Here is a 19989-nt window from a genome sequence, read left to right as displayed (position 1 = left end):
TATTAATTTCTGTTGCAGTAACAGCGGCAGCACTTAGCACCACCGGCCCCGTTTTCCCTCCGTGCCTGAGCCTGGGCTTTGGCGTGAGCCAGGATTTGGCCGGAGTCGCCCACCACCGCTCTGGACGGAGCTGCCTCGCAGTGCTGCGGACGGCTGGAGACAGCCAGGGCGAGGGGTTGGTGCTCGGTTTGGAGAAGGCTGCCTCTGTCACTTGTGATACCTTCTGGGTTTTGTATGCAGAAACACAAAGCGCAATTAGAATACAGTTATATATCCTCATAGTTATTAAAGCTTGGATTAACATGACATAAAGTTTTGTCTGGGGAGCCTTTTGCTATGGCTCAGGGAGCATTTTTGTGTGACAGTAATAGGCTACAGTTAATATACTTGAATGATACCAGAATCTGTGTAATAAGACAGAACAAAGGGGGTTTATTTGAAGCTGAATTACAAAGGTGGAATTATCATTGTGAACAATCCACTGAGATCGCAGCTTAATTATTGTATCTTGCGTTATTTTGGCATAATAAAGCGTAGTCAGTGAAGCAAGGTTTAAAAAAAAAATACATATACACATCTCAGAAGGGCATCTTGTCAGTCATGCGGGATTGATGGGTGGACCTGTCACCTTATTCTTAACACCCAAATCCTCTCTTTGCCCCTTTTTACAGTTTGTTTGATTTACCGAGCTTGTTTGCCGTGATTCAAGAGTCTCTTGTAACGTTTCTGGGAGAGATTCATCACTGGGACATAATCCATTCAAATAGCTTTTGGGCAAGAAATGAAGTGTTTGGAGCCAGGAGGTTTCAAATGAAACCTTCAAAGGCAGCTGCTGGGCCCTGCAGAGGAAGGGGAGGGAGGGCGTTACTGTTCCTGGGCCTCAGGGGAGAGAAAGGAGTGCAAAGGTGGGAGCTTCCTCGTGAATCCCCTTTTCCCGGCCGGGGCGAGTGCACACCGGTCTCTGCAGCGAGGTGTGACGCACGCCCTCCGCTCCCCGGCCCTTCCCTGGGGGACGGTGTGCGGGCGGCCCTGGGGACCGGGGGATCCGGGGAGGGGAGGGGAAGGGGCAGATGTCCCACGTACGTGTGCACGTGTGTGCGTGTGCCCACGCCCGGGGACGAGGCAGGTGGAAATGGCAGCTTCCGGCAACTCCTGCCAATACGTTTGGTTTTGGAAAATGCTTGCAAATACACGTCGTTTTGGTCAACAGCAAAAATAAGCCATCCTTTTAAAAAAAATACCTCCGACGGAAGTGTGAAGCGTAAGTCATGCGAGGGTCATATTAAACCCACGGGTCGTATTATGCCAGTAACCAGGGTGCCCTGTTTTGGGGCAGAGTAGGGGGGTTTGGTTAAGGTGTCCGGGTTCTCTTTCTGGTTTTACCCCGGTCAGTGTGAGAGGTTGAGGCACCTCACCCTAAAGGCGGTCGGTCTCCCCGTACCCAGGAGGGACGCAGTGCCTGAAGGAGGGGACTGCAGAGCGCCTCGATGTCCCCGGGGCAAACCTGCCACGAAAGTGCACCTTAGTGTAACAGCTCTCGGGGGTGTTGATGAGAGAGGACGGCGTCTGTGGCCGGACGCTGTTCTAATGGCTGAAATCTCCTTTCCCTGGTGATGGGGTGCTCCTGCTCAGCGTCTGCCTGCCTCCCCGCCTGTTCTGAGCCGGCCCCCCGCCCCGCCGCGGTGCCCGCCCGGGAAGCCTTCGCGCGGTGGCTTTTTGGCTGCTTTCACATGTAGGGCATTATGCAACCGTCTTGTGTTCGTACTGGAGGTTACCCTCCGCCTGTGCCTTGAACCCCCGTTACGTGGGTAATAAGGGTGGCGGAGGATCCTTTTTATAATTTTCATTTATAAGCAGAAGAAAATTCTTTCTTTTTCACAGAAGTCATTTTGATGATTTACGTAGCTGCGGGAGGTTGAATGGCTTCAACGTCGTTTTAAACAAAAAAACCCTCACAACAGAAAACATTGGCTTTTCTGCAGTAGGCTTTAAAAGAGTAGTAACGTAGTTCCAGAGCTCTGGGTACGGTGATTATGCCAGTAATCCCCGTGCTGTCCAGGGGTAATTAAAAATTGCAGCTGAACCTTGGTTTCAAATGACTGGGTGAGGCTCTGTCAAACTGATGAGAGCTTGCGTTGTTGACATGTGTAAAACTCAATTTACCCACCAATAACCGCAGTTCGTGGGCATTAAATCTCTCGCCAAACAATATGACACTGGGGCACAGCGGGACCCGCTGGCGTTCGAGGGGCTCGGAGAGGGGCTGAGGTGTGAGAGGAGCTGTGCCGAGCCGCAGCCAGCGCCGCTAATTGCTTTCTTTTTAATATTGTATTCAGCCTTGATAGCCTCTTCTCCTGGTGGATTGCCTTTCCCAGCATTTATTACAGCGTGCTGAGGAGCCTGACCGGAGAGTGGGAAGGGGTGGAGCTGAAGGGAATAAAATCAAGGTGGTACTTTAAAAATCCATCCCGACAGTCCGAACTAATGTTCCAGTCTGAGCTCCCTGATTGAGCTCAAATTAAAGGGGGCCAGGCTGCAGCGAGCGTCCCGAGGTCTTGAGTGATCAAAATGGCATTTCATGCCCATTGCTTCTCATTTTGTAAAACACTTGGGACAGCAAGCAGGCTGGGTGGCGGGTTATTGATGGGCGATCGGCGGCGGTGATTACCGCCAAAGGTTACTGGGAACGATGCTTTTCCGCGGTGAACAGACTTAAAAGACGCGTTCCCGCAAACAGCTTTGGGCCTCTGGCTTCTCGTCAAGACGTGCGGGCGTATTCTAAAAGAGGTAAAGGATGAGTCTAAGCCCACGAGCAACAGACATCAGGGCTAGTGCTTTCCTCCTCTCTCGAAGGCGGGCGACGCGCTGTAGTGCGGGTGACGCGGGGATGTGAGCGGGGCTGTAAGGCCGGGGAAATCTGTGCTCCCAGCTCTGGCCGTTTCAGCGCCGGGGCAGAGCTCTTGTCTTTTCAAGCGGATTGTGAGAGCAAATCCCACCTCTATCACTAGTTTGTGACAACGGGAAAGGCACTTTTTCTTTCAGTGCATCAGTGCTGTGAGCTGCTGGAGCGGGCAGCGTGTCTCTGTGCGAGGCGCGGTGAGGCTCAGACCCAAGGTACCGCCTTAAAAAAAAGTCATAAAACATCCGTGTAATGAGTTTGGTCTGAGTACAGTTCTCGGAATCCCCGCCTTGTCAGCAGCCTGCAGAGGAGTCAGGGACGTGGGAGCAAGCTGTGCTGGCAGAGCTCGCCCGGCTGCCTTCCCCTGGCTCCTGCCGAGCCCGGGGGTAGAGAGGGCGCTTGGACCCCCGAGCCGACAATTCGGCACCTTTCTTGAGTGCAGCACCGTGCAACACTTGTTACAGCAAGGGTCTGGGCTGCGAGTGCTTTTTCCATAAATTAAAAAATCCCTGAACGTAGAGATATAAGCGGTGTTTGATTTGGGGTTGAAGGACACGGGAGGAGAGTTCTGCTTCGAAGAAACAGCCTTGGAAAAGTATTCTTTAATATGCAAGTCAGTCTGTGAGAAGAACGATAAAAGGAAAAAGGATCTAGCAGGAAATAAAATGAAACTTTTTTTCATTATAGTCAAGGGAAACTTAGATGAGTTTTTCTTTGCTAATAAACTACACTGTTTCATTTCGCAGCTGAGCCTTTTGCTGAAGCTGACTGTGGCAATTGTTCGTACGTTGGTTTTTTTTAAACTCCGGGCAATAAAAAAGCCCTTCATGCATCAGGAAACATAGTAATGCAATACTTGTCTTATCTTCACACTTATTCAGCAGGTATTTACAAAAGGGCAGCAGGAAGCTCTTTAAACTCGATCCTGTTACTTTGCTCAGGATGTCTCTTAATCAGATCTGTTTACGTGTGTCCGTCCTGCACTGGGGTTGTACTGCAAAGGCATCGGTGAAACACCCCTGTTTCTCGTGAACGGAGTTCTCGGTGTTCTCTACAGCAGGCAAGGCTCTGAGCTACTTTCCACTGCGTGGCCTAAGGGCGCTGACTGAGAGCCCATAGGTTATTACCCTCCGTTTGGTGGGTAAGAAAGACCTATGCTTTAACGCTGCGTGTTTACACTCTGCAATGTGATAAGAGAGGTGTGTGATTAGGTTATTTCTCTGTAGGTTTTGTCACTGGGTGAACAGGAACTTGTTCTTTTCTGCTCAGAGTAACGTGATAATGCAGCGAATCGTGGTGTGCTGAGCAGCGGGTCCCTTAGGTCTTGATTCCAGAGAGCACGTCAACGGAAAATGTGCGAATGCCATTGTCGTCTTCAGAAACCACGTCCTGGAAGGACTTAATTGGACTTAACTGTGTGCTTGAAATTGAGCCCCACTTAATAGTAGTTTCCATTTATTAGGGGTTGTTGCTGACATAGCGGATGTGTGATTCGGAGTCCGATGCGTTGTACTTTGGGGTTCAGAGGGATGGTTTCTGATGCTCTTTCTGGCATGTGGCTTTTACTGGACTCTCTGCATCTCGTTATTTGGCACGTTTGTTTGCAGTAAACGAACCAGCTGCTCGCGTTTTAGCGTTGCGTCAATAGGGAAAATGATGGATTTGGAAAGAAAAGACTTTACCCTGTATGTAGCACACTTCATCCAAGGACCGGCAAGTACTCCACAAATATTTGAAGCTCCTTCTCTGCCGAGAGAGGTTGTAGCCTTACTTGTTCTGGGTGTTGCTGGGTCCAGCTCCCATGTGGGGCCCCAGAGGAGGCTGGACCCTGCCCAAAGGCCGACGGCTGGTGGGGGAGCTGGAGGCAGCAGCCGCTGGCTGGGGCTGCTGGAGCCTGCTCTCTCGCTCGCGTAAGCTCGTCGTCGCACGCCGCAGGCGAGAGCAGCCCCGGCAGTGGCCAACAGCCTAAACGCCCGGTGTCACGTGCGGAGAGTCAGATTCAGGTGCCGGGGCTTCAGGGGGAGCCGGCAAAGGCTTCCGATGGAGTATTTGCTGCACAGTTCGGTGATGGCCCAAAATGGTCCCTTGTGCAATTTTGATGGGTTGTTACTGTGCACTTTAACAGCCTTTTTTTTTCAGGAAAAGCACTACTTCAGATATCCTCTGCCTGCCTGTATGGAGTGTCACGGCAAGGTGCTGGGCTGGATAGGAGGGGGGCTGCTGGGGGCTTGAGTAGGAGGGTGGCACTCTCGGAGGGGTCCAGGTCCAAGCCAGCTTGGGCTTTAACTGGCTCCACAGCTGTAAAACCCGAGTTTCTTGTACGGAAAATGCCTCCTGGCCTCCCAGCTTGGGAGACGCATCCGCATCCTGTGGCTGCAGCAAAGCGAGCAGAGATAGGCAGAGTCTGAACTGATGCTGCAATTAAATGAAATGACAGCGTCGTTCTTGCTGCAGCCCAGGAAGGAGGACAGATGTTTAAATTTGTTGTCTTTTCAGATAGTGATATTGCTCAGTGTAGCTAAAGCCCATCAGGAGAGAAAGGGGGATGCACGTCGGCTGTCCATGTGCGCACACGCGTGTTCACCGGGAGCTGCCTCTCCTCCGGCTGGAGACGTAACAGTCTCGTGGTTTCCAAAATCTGTGCCGGCCAGCCCTAACGGGCAGCACCTCTTAAGTATTGTTTGGAAAAGAAAACAGATTGCAACTTTGCAGTGCTAATATGCAAACGAGCACGGTGAAGGGAGGAAGAATTATTTCTGCTGACGGCAGCTAATGTTCCGTGAAAGTAAAATCACAAACCGCCTTGCACCTGGCTTGCTGAAATGCTGAAGGAGCAATGTTCCTCCAGTGCCCCCATGGTGGCATCGCCTCCGCGCTGCCAGCACGGAGGAGAGCGGCCCTTTCCCCGCCCCGCGGCACCTTTCGGGGCACGTAACTGGATGGGACGACTCGGCCTGAGAGCACCTGATGGAGCGAAGGAGCTGAGGTGGACTTCAGTGTTGTCGGCTCTTGTGGTTCTGCTGTGACTCTTGTGATGCTTGATATATTTAAGCTTTAGGTCGAGTGATGTGGTTATATGGAGCCCTCAGCGTTTGCTTTCCAAAGAGCAAAAGTTCTCCTATGCTTCAGCAGCAGAAGCTTAAACATGTAAACCCTAATGGCTCCTGCGTGAGGGCCAAAAGGCATATTTTAAAATTACTGTGTCTGCACTGAAAAGTACAGTTTGTGTGTGTTTGTCTTACATAACTCCTGCAGGCAGCTAGTGAGGGGACGGGGCTGGAGCAGGACGGATGGAGCCTGGGTCCTTCATTCGTTTGTGGATCTCGCAAGAAAACACTTGTGAAAAGTTACTCTGTTGTTGGGGTCATTTGTAGAAAATAGTGCGCAGCACGTGCACGTGTACAGGGAGACAGGATGTCTTGAATAAATAGGTAGACAAGGATGCACGTGGGAAATAGGTCCCCTGATGCCGGCAGGGAACCGAAGGCGAAGACTTCCAGGATGGTGGTTGGCTCTGGGGCCACATACGGGTCACTTAAAATGCCTGTAGCTGAATTTCCCTTCTAGTCCCACCCTCTTCCTTGTCTGTTGCACGGGTAAAACACAAAGATGTTTTGAGGCAGGGTGAATTAAATGTTTGTAAGAGAGTTTGGAGGCTCTCCAGCAGATGTTTGGAACTAGATTCCGTTCTTGCCTCTCCGTCGAAGGGCGGCAGCGGGACCTCTGTGATTTAACGCTGGCTTCAGATTGAATGAGATCAGAATACGCTCCTTCTTGCTTTTTAGCACATACTGAAGTGTTTGTAGCTGTTGACATATATTTTAAAGTTATCAATTGCTCCCTGTCTCATACTGTAGCACAAACCAACTTTGATCACAGAAGAAATTTCTGTGGCACCAATTTCTGGCAGGAATGTAGATTGGAGTTTTATTATAGCAGTGATGGAGGCGCTGCTCTAATTCACAAATACATTTTGTTAACCAAATGCTACAGCTTCATGTAAACACGTGTATCATGTGGCATTAGATCAGTCTGCTTCCAGAAACAAGTACGGATGTCTGCTTTCTGTCCTTTGTTAGGTTAGCTTGTCTTTTTTTTTTCTTTTTAAGAAAGCGGCTTGTCTAGGACAGGCGATGCGATTGCGTGTGTGGCGGCAGACACCCGAAACGCTGGAAAGAGGAGAGCAGCTCTGCCACAAGAGATGTGTCCCCAGGAGCGTGGGGTCCTCCCACTGCTGTCCCCCACGTCCCCGTCCTCTGCAGCAGCTCTCCGGGGATGCCCCAGGCTGCAGAGCTGGCTCCAGTTGCAGCTTGGGTCGCCCTTACCTCGAACCCCATCCGTGGGCAAAACCCCACCAGTGCAGGACTGGTTTTAGCTGGTGTGGCATGTCCCCTGGACCAAACGTGGGCAGGGGCCTCTATCAGTGCAGAGCAGCCGTGGTCGGCGGTGCCGGGCACCGCGGGACCTGCTTGGTGATTTAATGCTGCAGCAAAGATGTGTTTGTCTCCCTGCCCAACAGCGGAGGTAGCGGTGTGTCCCTGCCTCGCTGGGGTGTCCTGAGGATAACGAGCATCAAAATGCCGTGGTGCTCAGATACGGCCGTTTGTGGCCCGGTCAGTGTGTGTGTTATGCTGGTAGATAGGTTCATCGTGGCAGCTTTTGCTTTACTTGTGTGGCATTTGTCATCTCTGTTGCCATCCGGAGATATTTCAGGCACATTGGAGGTCCTGAACCGTGGCACTCTCGGACCTGCGGCTGTCCCCAGAGACCCCCGAGGCCGGGAGCGTTTGGGCACTGGGCACTGCCACCTCTCTGCCTGTTCTCAGCAAAAGGCACTGCTCTTCTGTGGTGAAATTTTAAGTTTGTTGGTGCAAATCTCCATCGATGCAGGGCTGTAAGTAGCACAGCATCTAGCAAGTTGTTCTTAGCCCGTCTTTTCGGGTTTGTTTGTGTTGCTAGTGACCTCGTGGAGTGGAGTCTCAGGTTCTTGCTGCAGGGTGGTGGTGTGTACCCTCTGTCCCCTTTCCCGTCAGGATCTCAGAGCACTGAACTGCAGCTGGATGTTGGTTAGCTGCAGCACTGCTGGCCTGGGAGAAGGGCAGGAGGGTTGAGGATGTCTCGCTGGCTCCTGCAAGCTCTCCGAGACGCAGTCTCGGTGTCGGCTCCTCTGACTCTCTTATTCTGTTTCAGAAATGCAGCACTGGAACCTATTTTCCCGTCAAGCTAAGGAGACCCAGGGGACAGCCGCCTGTGCGCTGGCGGGCATAAATTGTTCTGGGCAATTAGACCTGGCTGCAGGACTTGATTGCGGAGATCGGACCCAGCCCGAGGCTTGCTTTGCTCTGAGAGAGGCAGGCTATTCTGTCTCCGTCAAAGCACAGCAAACATATGCGTGCCCTGCAGCCAAGGAGAGGGTAGCGCTATGATGGTCTTGCTTGGCTCTCTGTATCGCTGTCGTCTTCAGCTTGATTTCCATTGTGAAAGGCATCCCTGAAGTCCCCAGTGTTACAGGTGACTGGGAGATGAGGGCTACCTCATCTGGAGAGAGGAGCTGCCAGTGCCCGGATGAATGATGAGTTGTTAGTGCTGCCTCCCGGAGTGGTTTGTTCTGCATCCCTTTTTCTTGCAGGGACCCCTACACCTCTCTCTGCTGGTGCTCCTGGCTGCCTAGGTATATCGTACCTTTTGGGGAAACGTCCCTGGCAGTTTGTACAATGCCGACCCTTCTGCTGGGTGGAGGTTGTTACCAACACATGACGTTACACCATCTTACTGGCACTAGCCTTGCTTCTTTTCCTTCCTGTTTCACTGCCTTCTCTGCTGCTGGTCCTGTAGTGACACAGCAGCCCCTGATGCTGAAGAAAGAACTGTCTTTATGGCTCTGAGTTGTTGGTTGGTTGGTTGGTTGGGTTGTGTTTTTTTTTTTCACTGTTTTGGGGTTTTTTTTGCAAGAACCTTGTCTTCCCAGTCGGTGGTGTTGGCTAATGTCTGCTGGAAATCTGATGGGGACAAGGGCAGTTATCAGCCAAGACAGCGGGTCAAGGGCAAACTCCAAGAGTCCTCATACAGTTTTTAACTTGATCTGAGAGTGGCCACGAGCCTTGTTTTCATCAATACTTCATATTATTAATGCCAGAGAAGGAATTAGTGAGTCTATGGAGTCACCTTTAATTTGTCGTGCTGTAGAAAGCTGTTATTTCTGGAGAGCTTTAGTCATTCTTACATCCCCCTTGGTAGAAGCATTGAGTAACGCATTGGTGTTTTGCAGGAGCATTTTGAAGTCCAAGAGTAGCCACTGTGCTTTTTGGCAAGCGTTTGGGACACTCTTTGCCGTGTCATGGCTGGTGAGCAAGCCCTGAGATTAACGTGATTGAACGACTGTTTTAATTTCAGCCCTGATGGAGCAAAATTAGTTACAATGATATGTGTGTGTTGAATAAAATTGTAGTTTTATTAGCTGTAATTGCTGAAGAAGACTTTTTAAAAACTTGACTGCTGGGGGGAAAAATTGCTAGCACTGGAATTTGTTCTTGCACAGTATGGCATTGATTGTTATCATGGTGCATAATGTGTAAGTCCTCGGTTGGAAAGGCAACACTGGGAAGCGCTCAGCGAGGGACCTCACCGTGTGTCTCCAGCCCCCGGGGAGAGCTACACAAACTGTGCCTGATCGGCAGAGGGTACGAGTCTCTCGCCACGCAGCCGGGGCTACCTAGTGAAGCTGTAGCAGTTTGTGCTTTCTGCCCCGGCGGTCTCGGTTTGCTCCCTGGTGCGTTGGCCAAGACAGCAGCCATCGGGGTTGAGGGCAGGAGTGGAGCGCTTGGGCGCGGTGGGGCGGTGGAACGGGGACCAGCCACGCTCTGGGTTGGGAGCCTGTGGTCCGGTGTGGTCACCTGTGCTGGGACACGGTGCTGGAAACACCCCGGTCCGTCAGGCCGGGGCGCGCAGGGACCCAGCCTCGCAGCGAAGGTGCCTGGGCGATGAGCGAGGGTCCTTCGGGCGCCTTCGGACAGGGGAAGGAGCCGCGCCGGGAGGAGGGGGACGTGCTTGACAGAAAGAGGGGAAAAGGTTAAAGTATTTGTTTCTTTGTTTAATTCCATTGTAATGAAGCCCAGAGGCCTGGTGTGGGGGAACCATTATTTCTAACTGTCTGGTGTGCGATATGCATTTGTCTTAATTTATGTGGGGGGAGGTTGTAAATCTGCAGAAGCGCGGTGCTGGCGTTTAGATTTCACACGTGCATTTAAAATAATAGCACCTGACAGTTTACTAGCAGCTAAGAGGTTTTTCTGCTTCAGAAAGCAAAATATTGGAGGAGTTGTGCAGCGTGTATAAATAATTTGAGGAATTAGACCAGAATATCCAGTGCACTTTTCTTGGGAGAGCAGAAGAAGTGACAGACCTGTAAAGTTTACGAGTCAGGGATCAGAGGGGGTGGAAGCACAACCCAGCTGTGCGTAGCTGAATGTCATCCTTCTGTAATTTCTTTTCTCCTAGGACCCAGTCTGAATTGCCACAGTGTTGGATTAGAGTGCGTTATTTCATTTGTCTGCCCTAATTCTTCTTTACCTTGAAGGGATGGAGAACGTAGCAGCAAATCTGCTCACAAGTGTTGGAAACAAACAGCCCCCCATCCCCGTCTGCTCTGGTTGTGTTGGAAACTTAGGTTTTGGATTGGGAAAAACTTTCCCGGGCTGGATGAGGAGGAGTGCGAGGCATAAAGACTGCAGTGTGTCCATTAGGTATAGTTGTGGAAGTCGGTCGTTTCCCCGTGGAGGTTTTACTCAATGAGCAAACTCGATTCATATGAAAAGAAAAAAAAGGACTTGGAGACGTGAAATAGTGGCTGTTGCTACTCCTGGGTGCATGTGCAGGCACCCTGTAAATAAATGTTGGCTTTACAAGCTGCGTACACATGGACCACCTCCTGGGTTTGCCGGTCCGTGCAGACACCGTGCGGTTGTAGAAATACAAGACCAGATGTGAAATTTTCCAGAAAACATCCCGGTTTGGTCATCCCGGCTGTCGGTGGCAGCACCGTGCTCCCATTTCTGGAGCACTGTCCTCCAGAAGTTTGCGGAATCGCTGCTGGTCTTTGCAGAGGACTCAGCCTGTTCGTTAAGGTGTGAGCGGCGATGGGCTGGCGCCAGGTTTGATCATCTCCGGCTGCTCAGGACTGCCCCGTGAAAATCTTGAAGAGGAAAGTGGGAGGAATGAATGGAGAATACCGTGTGTTTTCGTGCCAGGCTAGATCAGTTGCATTAAATTCAGAGCCTTTCTGAGTACAATTAATAGTCATTTTATTTAGGTCACCCTGGTTTTGTTGCTTTAAATGTATGCCTCCATTAAAGTGGAAGAAAATCAAATACATTTATCTCTGTGGAGCCTTTTGTGAACTGGTTGGGCATATTTTAAATAACCCTGGGAACTGTTAGGATTATTAAAGCCTTTGGCTCCTCCAGGTTTTTTTCTTTCCTGCTATTCTCCCCTATTCCTCCTTCCAGGCAGTGATTAAAGAAGTGGTATAGCCCTTCCTTTTCGCAAAGCCCCAAGTGGATTGAAAAAAAATGTTAAATAAACTAAAGCCCATTAGTTAGACTTTATATAACAAACTAGGTCTAAATTGGATGTATGTATGGGGTATGCTGGGACAGAGGGGAAGTCTGTTGGGCTTAAGTGTCCATTTGTAACTGGTATTATCTGGCAAGTCTTTTTTTTTCTTCTTTTTTCTCCCTTTACCTTCAGTGCTAAGGCTGTGTTCATTTTGTAATACGCTCTCGTTTGGGTACCCGTAATTAGTTCAGATTAGTCAGCTCCTTTAAACCTCCATATTGAGCCATTCTGCATATGAAAACAGATACAAATTTTTGGATTGCCAGGAGCTCTCTGAGTGCGCCGGGTGGGACGTGGCTCTCTGCGTGGTGGCTCGGCGTCTCACACCTGTACTGGAGAAATGCAGCTCTTTGCTGCTGTGTTGTTTCTCCGCCGGGCCCGGGGAACGCGCTTACAGGGGGCCACTTCCGTAGCGGGTAACAGGGTTCCGCCGACGGTGCGTGGTGGGTGCGCGCTCCCGGGTGCACCCAGGAGCCAGCCAAGCCTCGGAGGTGGCGACTGCGGCTTCCAGTTCTGTTTCTAACCCTGCAGAAAACTTTCTTCTCCGCTGTAAGCGAGGTGCTAGTGGCATGTTCTGAGTTGAGACCTGGAAAAGGTGCTGTTCAAGCATCGTTAAAATACTGTGCCAGCACGGGAGCCTCAGGCTGGAGGAGGGGGTTAACTTTTGGACGGTCACAGCTACTGTGAATGTACTTGAGTTTCATCTGTGGGTTGTTTTTTTTTTTCCTTCCCCTGAAATAGGGATCAATTTGCTTACTACAGGGTTTACTGCCGGTTACCTTGACTGTGTCCCTTATTTCTCCTTGATGAAAACTTGAACAAGCCGCTTGTGTTTGATTCACAGAGAACCGTGAGAAACGGGCTGTGTGTGTGAGGCAGTGTGGTTTTCTCATTCTATTCAGCCCTTTGTATATTCAAATTCTTCTAGTTTCAGTTCTTGCTGTTCTGCCAGATTTCCATACCATTGATGGGTTTTCTGAATTAATAAGTTTCTTTCTCCCCCTCCCTCCCATAACCTCGCCACCTTTTTGCGACTGGTGAAAAGTTTTTCTAAGCGCGCTGCCCTCTCCATATTGATTTGCTTCTTTTGCTTGTCTAACCAGCTCTTAGATGTTTTATTTTGCAAAGCGTTAGTAGATTTTTCCTTTTGCCATTGCACTTTATCTATTCAGGAGGTTTCAAGAAGTCTCATTGTGTCACCGGACTATGGAGGAAAGAGGCTATTCTTCTGTTACAATGGCTGCCCTAAAAAATAACGCAGGGTGGGGTAAACTCAGAAAGGGCAGAGACGGAGATAAAATGTTCTGACCTTAGGAAACAGAAAAGATAACCAATTAGACATTGTTGAAAGGGCACCAGCTGGCTTACAGAACACCCCACTGATTATTTTTTCTTGAAGGCGTGCTTGGCCCGCACCTGAAACTCGGCTGTGGAGCTGCTCCCCACCTTGCAGGTTTTCGGATTGGAACTGGCGGGGCTGACCCTTTCGTAGGTAGCTGCGCACCCGGGTCTGATCCCAGAAGTAGGTACTGCTGCTGGGAGGGATGGAGCGCCCGCCTGCAGGGTATCGGCGCTCCTCGGGGTCCCAGCCGGCAGGATGGAAACCCCCTGGCTTAGCCCATGCAGGCTGCGTTTGTTACTGCTAATAAGGATTTATTTGCATAAAAGAGATCTCTGCCAAGATCATCATTCCAGCGAAGCAGGGCCTTAGTACACACAGCACAAAGTGTTGTTTGCCCAGAGAACGTGTATCTGGCGGGCGAGGCGACGTGTCACGCTGTACAGGTGGGAGAGGCGACCAAGACGGCAGCCCCCCAGTATGACCAGGACCTGGACCCAGAGCCCCCTGCCCCCTCCGGCGCCTGGTCCCGTGCCAGGACCTGTCCCTCCTCTGTCGCAGCAGCACTTGGAGGAGCAGGACGAGGCAGCGTAAGAGGTTCAAACCCGTGGCGGTGCTGCTGCCGGCCACAGCTGAGCCCGAGAGAGCGTCTGGCACCCCGCAGCTCAGGCTTCAGCCTGCTGGGAGACTTGGGGCTGAGACATGGCTGTGCTAAAGCAAGGTTAGAGTCGTGTTGTGCCTCATCTTATGTCTCTTCTCCCCCTAAAAGCACTACAAACAGCCCTTTGAAGGTCCCTGGTAATTCACGTCCTTGCGGGAGGAGGCGTCATTTTGGAATGTGTGGATCCAGCCGGGAGAGCCTGTGCACAGCCTCTGGCACGGGGGCAGAGGAGCTCCCCGGGCTGGTGGGATCCGTGCTGCAGCACGCCCGAGACCTCTCTGGGCTCTAGTATGGGATTTGAGGCAAAGAGGTTACGCTGGAAGAGTTGCACGTTAAAACTTCTGCAACAGCGATTGGCGCGGGGACGAAAGGGTGGTCAGCACGCTCGCGTGGACCGAGGCGGAGGAAGCCACGAGGCTCTAGGAAACAGCATTAGGTGCAATGTGTAATTTTTGGTTCCAGTGAGGCCAAGACCGCTGAGAATGAAAAATAAAGATTGCCGTGCAAACGTCACCCTGGAGCAGAGATAAGCGGTGGTGGTAGGGTGAAGGGGAGCTCTGTCCTTATCTGCCTTCTGATATTACTCATACTTGTGAGTTTTCTTCCTTGGAGTAAAGAAAGACAGCAGGACAAATTGCTCTCTGCTTAATGTGGTTTGGATTTTTCAGTGCATCAGCATCTTTAGGTCTCATTCAAGATGGGTATCAAGGAGGCATGCTGTTCTCCTCCATCTCAGGCCATTGCTAACACATTTTGCAAACCACTGGGACTGAAAAAGCTGAGAACAAGTTAACCCAAGACAGGTTTTTTCGATGAGTTTAGGCATAGTGTGAGGTTTTGCGGCACTGTATTTTTTCACTGTATCCTGGAACGTATTTCAGTCCCGTAGTTAAGAGAGGCTCAAGCTGTGTTTTTACCACCTTCCCCAAACGTGTCTCTGCCCAGCCAAGACAGATGTAATTCTGTGCAGAAGTGGGCTGGATGTGTGCTCCCCTGCATAAGAGGACTACAGTCAAACTACACTCCCTGAACCATGAATTTTATCCAGGTGGGAGCTTTCAAATCCTGCTGTAATTCCAGGATCACGTTAAGGTAGCGGAAGCAGGCACAGCTACCGAAAGTGGTCCCGCCTTCCCATAAGGTGCTGCTTCTTTGCCCCCTGCAGCAGCCCATCCCTCCGTCAGCACAAGCGCTGGTTTGGCCGTGCCAGGAAGCTAACCTGGAAGAGAAGGTGCGGTTCGTTTTAGCCTGGAGCGGTTCCCTGGCTTGATCTGCTGCGCAGACATGTTGGCAGAAAGGAAGAGGTCGGCAGAAAGCGGGCACAGGCGGTTGGGGTGAAAGGTAGAGCCTTTGGTGGCACTGTGTAAGGTGAAGAGAGCATGTCACTGCATTGTAAATCACTTTTCCTAAAATAAATGGTTTATAGGAAGCCAGAATATAAGAACGTGGAAGTATCATAAAAATCACTGGGGGAAAAAACTGAAACCAAACCCAAAACCCACCACCACAGATAAGCAGTGGAGTCCTTTAAAGAACAAAACCTTTTCTTTAAAGATCTTCTCCCTTCCCCCAACGTCTTCTGCAGTTTAGCGACGATACAGGTTTTCATCAGCCTCTAATTTAAAACGGGGAATAGCAGGTCTGTAATTTCTTTCCAGAAAGATTGGCCGGGACGTTTCCTGCAGCATGCAGGACCGAGCTGCCCCGGCTCCTGCAGCCCCTGAGCAGCAGTTGAAAATATGGTAATGCTGGAAAATAAACCCCAGCACAACATCCTTCTAAAATAAGTGTAAAATTTTAGGTGTGGCTGCACAGATTAAATGGAGGTGGAATAAATCATGCAAATAGTAATGAAAGTTGAAAGCAATTTGGTTGCACTTCAATACGTTTCATCAGTCATCTCTCTTCTGAAGTGGAAATGCCAAGCCTGATGTGAATTAAACTTTCTCCCTCCTCCCTCTCCCCTCTTTCCTCTAGCTTTTCAAAAGGCCTTTTGAAACCCTCTGAATACCTTTCTTGGCTGACCAGATTTTACCCTGCTCATACTTCTTGAAACCTCCTAATTCTCAGCCAAGACAGTGACTCTAATTTGGAGAAGTCACGGGCTTGATTTGCATCCACGGTTCCTCTCTTGGCCCTTCCTTATCTCCCTACGAAAGGGAAAAAGGCTGACATGAGGCACAGACAGGGACCGACGAGAGGTGGAATTGCTCCTTAGATATTCGGCTTTTTAGGGCAACAGAACTTCTAACGTTCGCTTTTCTGCTTTAGGATCAAATGTCAGCTAGGACGGGGGCTGAAAGCAGCAGATTTCCAAGAGGAAGAGCTGACTCTGAGCAAAAGCAAGGAGATCTGAGGCGTCGTTTGTACTCGAGCTGAGGCTGCTCCTGCCGTTGTCTCCCCTTCCCCGTTTGTCTGTTGTGTTTTTGCGAACCATGCAGCCGGTGTGTTAAAGCACGCATCTCCCCTCTTCTGTCTTGCAGGTAGAGGACGCCATGCTTATGTTTGACAAGACGACCAACAGGCATAGAGGTAAGAGAGAACAGGAGCTCAGACATCGCGTTTTGTGACAGCTTCTGCAAGGTGACCACAGCCAAAAATCCGTGTCAACACGATGACCCGGTGGCTAAATCCAGTGGTGCTAAATCAGCGGAGCCGTTTGTGTTTGAGGCAGCTCCCTCTGTCCTGCCCGTGTTGCAGAGGAGGGGCTGTTTGGCATGTAATGCTACGTGTCACGTGGATTTTCTGATTAGAGATGACTTTTCTGGTCAGTCTAATGACTTATCCTTGGGAGGACCAACCTCAGGCTCCGTGGTGTCCCTGGAGATAGTAAAGCCCAGGGAGCTGTGTGTGGGGAGGCTGCAGGGAAGCAGAGGGTTTGTGCCGAGGTGGCTAGCGGTAGGTGAAGCTGGGCATAAGGCCAGCTAAGCTGAGACAGCAGGAGATTAAGGTGCTAAACCCCTCTGCTGGGGTTTCAAGCATGCTGGAGTTTTGAAGCTGAGGACTGCTCGTCCTCCGGTGATGGTAGCTCAGAATAAGCAGGATCTCCAGAAGAGGAATTTCCTTCCACATATTTCACAAGAGAGACAAGGTTTCATCATTGCTTGTACAGTTCTGGGAAAATGAGCTGAGGATTATTTTCAATGTTATGGCCATTCCTTTCAGTGGAAATAAATGATGCTGCTCTGTCTCTTGGCGAGTGGTTCACGTTATCACTGCAGCAGAGACGCCGAGCTCCGGGCAGAGAGCAGCCTGGCAGCCGCTCCGTTCAGCTGGGAGGGGGTAAATGTACCTGGGCTCTCACAGCAGCACCAGGAACTGCTCAGGGACAGACTCCGAGGCCCTCTTCCCTTCTCTCTGAACGAGACTGATTTTATGCCCCCAGTCTCCCTGCTGTAAGACGGCGTGTGCGTGGAGGCAGCGCAGGGAGCCAGCGCAGCTTGTGGCTCCTGCCCCCGTGCGTCAGCGTGGACCTGCAGCCCCGAGGTTTGGCGTGTGCCCTTCGCCCTCCGGCCTCTTTGTGGGGGCTCTCTTGTTTGATAGCCACGAACATGTCAGCTACTTGGAGCAGTGTATGCAGCCCGTTCGTTTAGGGAGGCTCCCAGAAGGCGTAAAGGAGCCTGTGCCTGGCCGGGCAGCGGTGGGAGACCCGGGAACGGGAGAGGGGAGCCGCCCAGAGTGCCCGGCCACTGCTGCCTTGTCTTCGTCTCCATGGCAGGGTCAGAAGACCTGACCCCCCAGCGCTGTCGGAATTATTCACTGCTCTGATATTTCCCTTAACAAGGAACTTAGTGCGTGCGGGTGGCTGGGGGAGTCAGGCAAACCTCCAGGATAGCGATCCCCCTCTCCAGCATTTCCCTCCCAGGCACTGATCCCTCGCTGAGGTCAGGGATCGTAGTACCCTGGAAAATTCAGCAGTAGCGAGCAAAAGACTTGCTTGGAAAGCTAAGCTCTTCAGAGCCAGGGAAGGGATGTGAACAGCCAGTGCCCGTCGGTTTTGTAACAGGAACCAAGTGTTCAAAACTCTTACATAGTTTGGAAAGTTCAACCCCTGACATCTTCCTTTTATATCCAGGAAATTTTCCACCCTTCTCTTTGCAACCACCGTTAAATGGGCCATAAATACCCTTCTCCATTCAGGATCTTGGCATGTTGTTTGTTGCATTTAGGAGCTGGGTTATGTGGTGGGTTTTGTGTGGGACACGAACCCTGCGTCCCCGCTCTGACGTGGTCTGCTGGCAGCGGGGCTCGGGGAGTGCTGGGGGGCTCTGGTGCCAGCAAGGCACATACTCAACGGGTTTGGCCCCTGTGAATGCGCTTCAGCGAGTCTTCTGCCCGCTTCTGTGTTTCTTTGTTTTCTTCTCTTAAACTGTTTTTTAACCTGGCAAGTTTATGCAGTGTGCATCGGATAGGCTGGTAACGCATCCCGGTGTTCCTCTCCGTGCCCTGGCCTTTTGAGGCTTTTGCAGCCCTATTTGCGAGACCCTGACCTGCGGTTTCTCGTCTCTGCCTGTCACCCCGCAGAGCGGGTCTCCCGCAGCCCGGCGGCAGGGCTGGGTGGCCCCGCGGCTGCTTCATCCCCGGATAGGGGCTCTGCTCCAGAGACAGGGGAGAAAGTCTCCCTTTGCTGAAATGTCCCAAATTCTGGAGTTCTGTTCCCAGTGAGGCTCTTGACTGTGCCTGCAGTGAGCTCTGTTACTGCTCGCCGGACTCGCTGGTGGTCTCTTCAACAGCTCGGGCCTGCCTGGAATGGGCTCCACTGCCAGGGTAGGCAGGAGGCTCCGCAGGGACATCAAAAATAGAGCGATGGCGTGTTAGTCCTTCCTTTGCTTCCTGCAAGCAAGGCGCTCGTCTCTTCCCTGCGTGCCTCAAGGTGATCCCTCCTCTGCCCCCCGCCTGCGGCACCGTGCTGCTGTAAGCGCTTTCCGAGGCGCGAGGGCACGGGGAAGCGTTGGTGTTTGTGCTCGGCTGGTGCTGAGCTCTGCTCTGACAGCTCTGGTGCAGCTTTCCTCTCTTCTTGGGGGCAGCTGGAATAGCACGCCGGGGAGCCCTGCTATCAGGTGTGAACCGGAGCGATAAGCCCCGAGGATGGTTCCTCCTTCAAAAGCATCTTTCCACTGTCATATCTGGAGAAAAGGTCCATAACTGCTGAAGTTGAGGGCTGCAGATGTGGGGGACACCTTAGCTGCCACGAAACCTTTTGGTTTTTCCAGAAAGGGCTTTTTCCCCACAATCTCTCTTGAAGACAAGAGGCGACAGGTCTTCCTTTTTTTCCTTCAGTAACTCTATGAATTTATTTTTTTGGTTAATTTTTCTTATAGCCTGTTTTTTCTACATACAAGCCATAACCTTTCTCTTCACATCAGCATCCTTGTGTAAGCTCCTAGACGAGCTCTAAGGGGGAGGCACTGAGAGCCCAAAAGGACCGAAAGCAGACTGCACTGCTGGGTGCAGGTGATGTTACCCGCACCTCCCGTATGCTCCACCCGCGTCAGGCTCCGGACCCGGGGCTGTCCCGCTTGCTTGTGCCGTCCGGGAGACAGGGTGGGCTGGAGCCCCCCCTCCCCGCCCCGGCAACGCAGGCGATTCTCTGGCCCCCGGGAGGGTCGGCTCAGATTGTGAGGCTGTTTCCCAGGGAACAGGCTTACCCTTTTGCTGGGTGAAGGACAATGCTGCTTATTTGCCAGGATTAGCCAAAATTCCTGTGAGCGGGTGAAGCCCAGCCGGTGCCAAGGGGCTGCGCTGCCGCGGCTGGAGCAGCTCCCAGAGCGGTGTGACAGCCCGAGCTCCGGGTCTTTACCTCTGCCCAGTACAGGTGGGAGGAAGAGACAAGTGTGAAAGGCAGAGTAAAGAGTCATCTTCATCTTCACGCTTGAATTTATGCAGTCTTTTCAGACCTCTTTTTCCTTCTCTGTACAGTAGCTACCACTAATCAGGCTAATAAACTGGCTAGTGGGCTGTTGTGATGAAGCGAGTTCTGCTGCATCGATCGTTTATAAAATCACCCCAGATTTTACAAATTGTGACATTCTGATTGTGTTGGAAACATGTTTAAAATGCAGTAGCGTGCAGCAACAGTGTTAATGGCAATTCTGAAAACCACTTGCGGGTTGCAATCTGTATCTTCAAATTAGCCAAGGGAAGGAGAAATGGCAGATAAAATATCCGTTGTGGTTTACTGTAGTTAGTCTATGCCTAGAATAATCAACACAGGCAAGGGAAAGGAAAAGTATTAAAATTCAGTCCGTGCTGCTAGAAGGCGAGATAAATTTCCTTGCAAGCAAATTGAGAATATTTGTTGACATAATTCTGGCACGTGTGTGTTACTCGTGTGTGCGTGTTCTGGTGGCGTGTAACTCGCCTGCACGCGCAGCACTGGACCAACGCCCATTAGTTAGTGGAAACGCACAGATTTAACCAGACATAGTAAGAGGGATTTTCAAAACTGCCCATCGTTGAATAGTTTTATTAATACCT

The 19989-nt window shown here is 51.2% G+C and overlaps 1 protein-coding gene across 4 annotated transcripts in view; it reads left to right on the top strand.

The window, feature by feature from the left end:
* The window catches only part of MSI2 (musashi RNA binding protein 2), a 257781-nt gene that overhangs the window by 140464 nt on the left and 97328 nt on the right, over positions 1–19989 (top strand). For all 4 annotated transcript variants that reach the window (XM_059829183.1, XM_059829184.1, XM_059829182.1 and 1 more), the window contains exon 7: positions 15996–16044. In XM_059829183.1, the coding sequence (XP_059685166.1) occupies positions 15996–16044 (49 nt within the window). The remainder of the gene's footprint in view (positions 1–15995; positions 16045–19989) is intronic.

This window comes from Gavia stellata, chromosome 25 (genome assembly GCF_030936135.1).
Source record: "Gavia stellata isolate bGavSte3 chromosome 25, bGavSte3.hap2, whole genome shotgun sequence".
Taxonomy (NCBI): Eukaryota; Metazoa; Chordata; class Aves; order Gaviiformes; family Gaviidae; genus Gavia; species Gavia stellata.
The sequence above is the reverse complement of the archived record's forward strand: the minus strand, read 5'-3'. Positions and strand labels throughout refer to the sequence as shown.